A 1,558-nucleotide genomic window follows, 5' to 3' on the forward strand; every position below is an offset into this window, starting at 1 on the left:
AGCATGGGGGTGAGTAGAAAATGAAGGCTAATCATGTTTTGGGTGTACTATTCCTTTAAAGGTTTTTAACTAATTCATCTGATTAGAACTTTATGAATAAACTCCATTTATTTGAAATATAGTTTTCCTGTCACATATGCGTCTCTAAACACGTATTTCTATTCTGAGGCCAAACAGGATGAGTTAAAGCATTTTCTTTTTTATTTTTGCATCAATAAAAAAAAAAAAAAAAAGAAACCCACAAATTCTTTGTCAAAAAAAGGGGGGCGACGCACCTCTTTAATGGCGGACATCTTGACATTCTCGTAGTAGTGCAGAGGAGCGTGAGGAGATGTCATGTCGTAGCCAAAACCAGCCACCGCCACCTCGTCACAGTTATGCAGCGCCATCGTTATAGCAACGGTTCCCAAAGTTGGAATGTTCTGCAGTAAAAACAGAGAAGTGGTCACCACACACATTAAGCAGCGGTATGTTAGCATGAGCAGAATGCATGCCTTAGAAAAAGGCTGGATAAGCACAAAAATAAAAGTCCCGCATCGAGACCTGGACTGTCATCAAAAGTTAATCACAAACACCCGACTTCACCCGACCCTCTTTAGGAAATAGTTTCATGCAAATCGGTCATAAATCCTGCAAACCAAGGAGTGAAGCGGCCACAGCGGGATCAGAGACGCAGCAGTCATGACTTCTTCGTGTTCGAGGACTAAACCGCTCAGATAAAACTTTGCTTTTTAAACCCAGAAAGCGCGTTTTTCACACCTTTTATCAGGTTGTGGAAAGTTTACCTTAAAAAGGACATTTCTGTTTCCGTTTTGGACCCAAAATTATTATGACAATGATTTCTGCCTTAATCAAGCAGCCAAATATGCTTCTGTGCCTGCTGTGCAGCTCTGGCTTTGTTCTGCTCTGCTGCTGCTAACTGAATCTGAGCACTTGGTGATTAACTATTACCTTAAAGATGTGACCCTTGCAGACCCATGGCCGCGGTGATGAACGGGGCTGAAGTGTGCTTCCTAACCGCCGCAGGCTGCCAGAGACTCTGGCTCCACAGACGCTTTGTTTGCATGATTGAGGGAGTGGACATAGCACCAAGAATCAGAAGGAAAAAAAAAAAACGTGTCTGCTTTGAAAAAAACATGCAGGTGGAGAAGAGAGAGTGTAAGGAGGCCCCATTTAAATCATTACCCTGATTTGCAGCCCTCAGGGTTGCTGGAGCTGCACCAGCAGCTGGCTAACCTCCTGCTGCGCTGCATGCTTCTAATCGCCCTTATTTTACACACACACACTCAACATAAACACTTGCATAACAAATAGATATCCCCATTAATTTCCATGTGCATAAACACTCAGCATGGGGGGGGGGTATGATGTGCTAAATCATACATGTCTGCAGCCTGGATTGTTCAACACAGCGATGTGAACACAAACTCATTATCTCCTCCTTCACACACACAAGCAGATGTTGAACACATGTGGCGGCCGGGCGAGTTTGACGCCCGGGAGTTCTGGTAGCCCCAGAGGGCAGAGTCGGGGTGATGTGCTCCTCATGCCCCCTCTG

General features: G+C 44.7%; 1 protein-coding gene across 1 annotated transcript in view; it reads right to left on the minus strand.

Moving 5' to 3' along the window:
* Positions 1-1,558, minus strand: part of st3gal3 (ST3 beta-galactoside alpha-2,3-sialyltransferase 3) — a 55,387-nt gene that overhangs the window by 8,857 nt on the left and 44,972 nt on the right. Inside the window, exon 6 of the mRNA XM_015405153.1 lies at positions 276-422. Within this exon, the coding sequence (XP_015260639.1) occupies positions 276-422 (147 nt within the window). The remainder of the gene's footprint in view (positions 1-275; positions 423-1,558) is intronic.

Source organism: Cyprinodon variegatus, unplaced genomic scaffold (genome assembly GCF_000732505.1).
Source record: "Cyprinodon variegatus isolate N-32 unplaced genomic scaffold, C_variegatus-1.0 Scaffold2016, whole genome shotgun sequence".
NCBI lineage: Eukaryota > Metazoa > Chordata > Actinopteri > Cyprinodontiformes > Cyprinodontidae > Cyprinodon > Cyprinodon variegatus.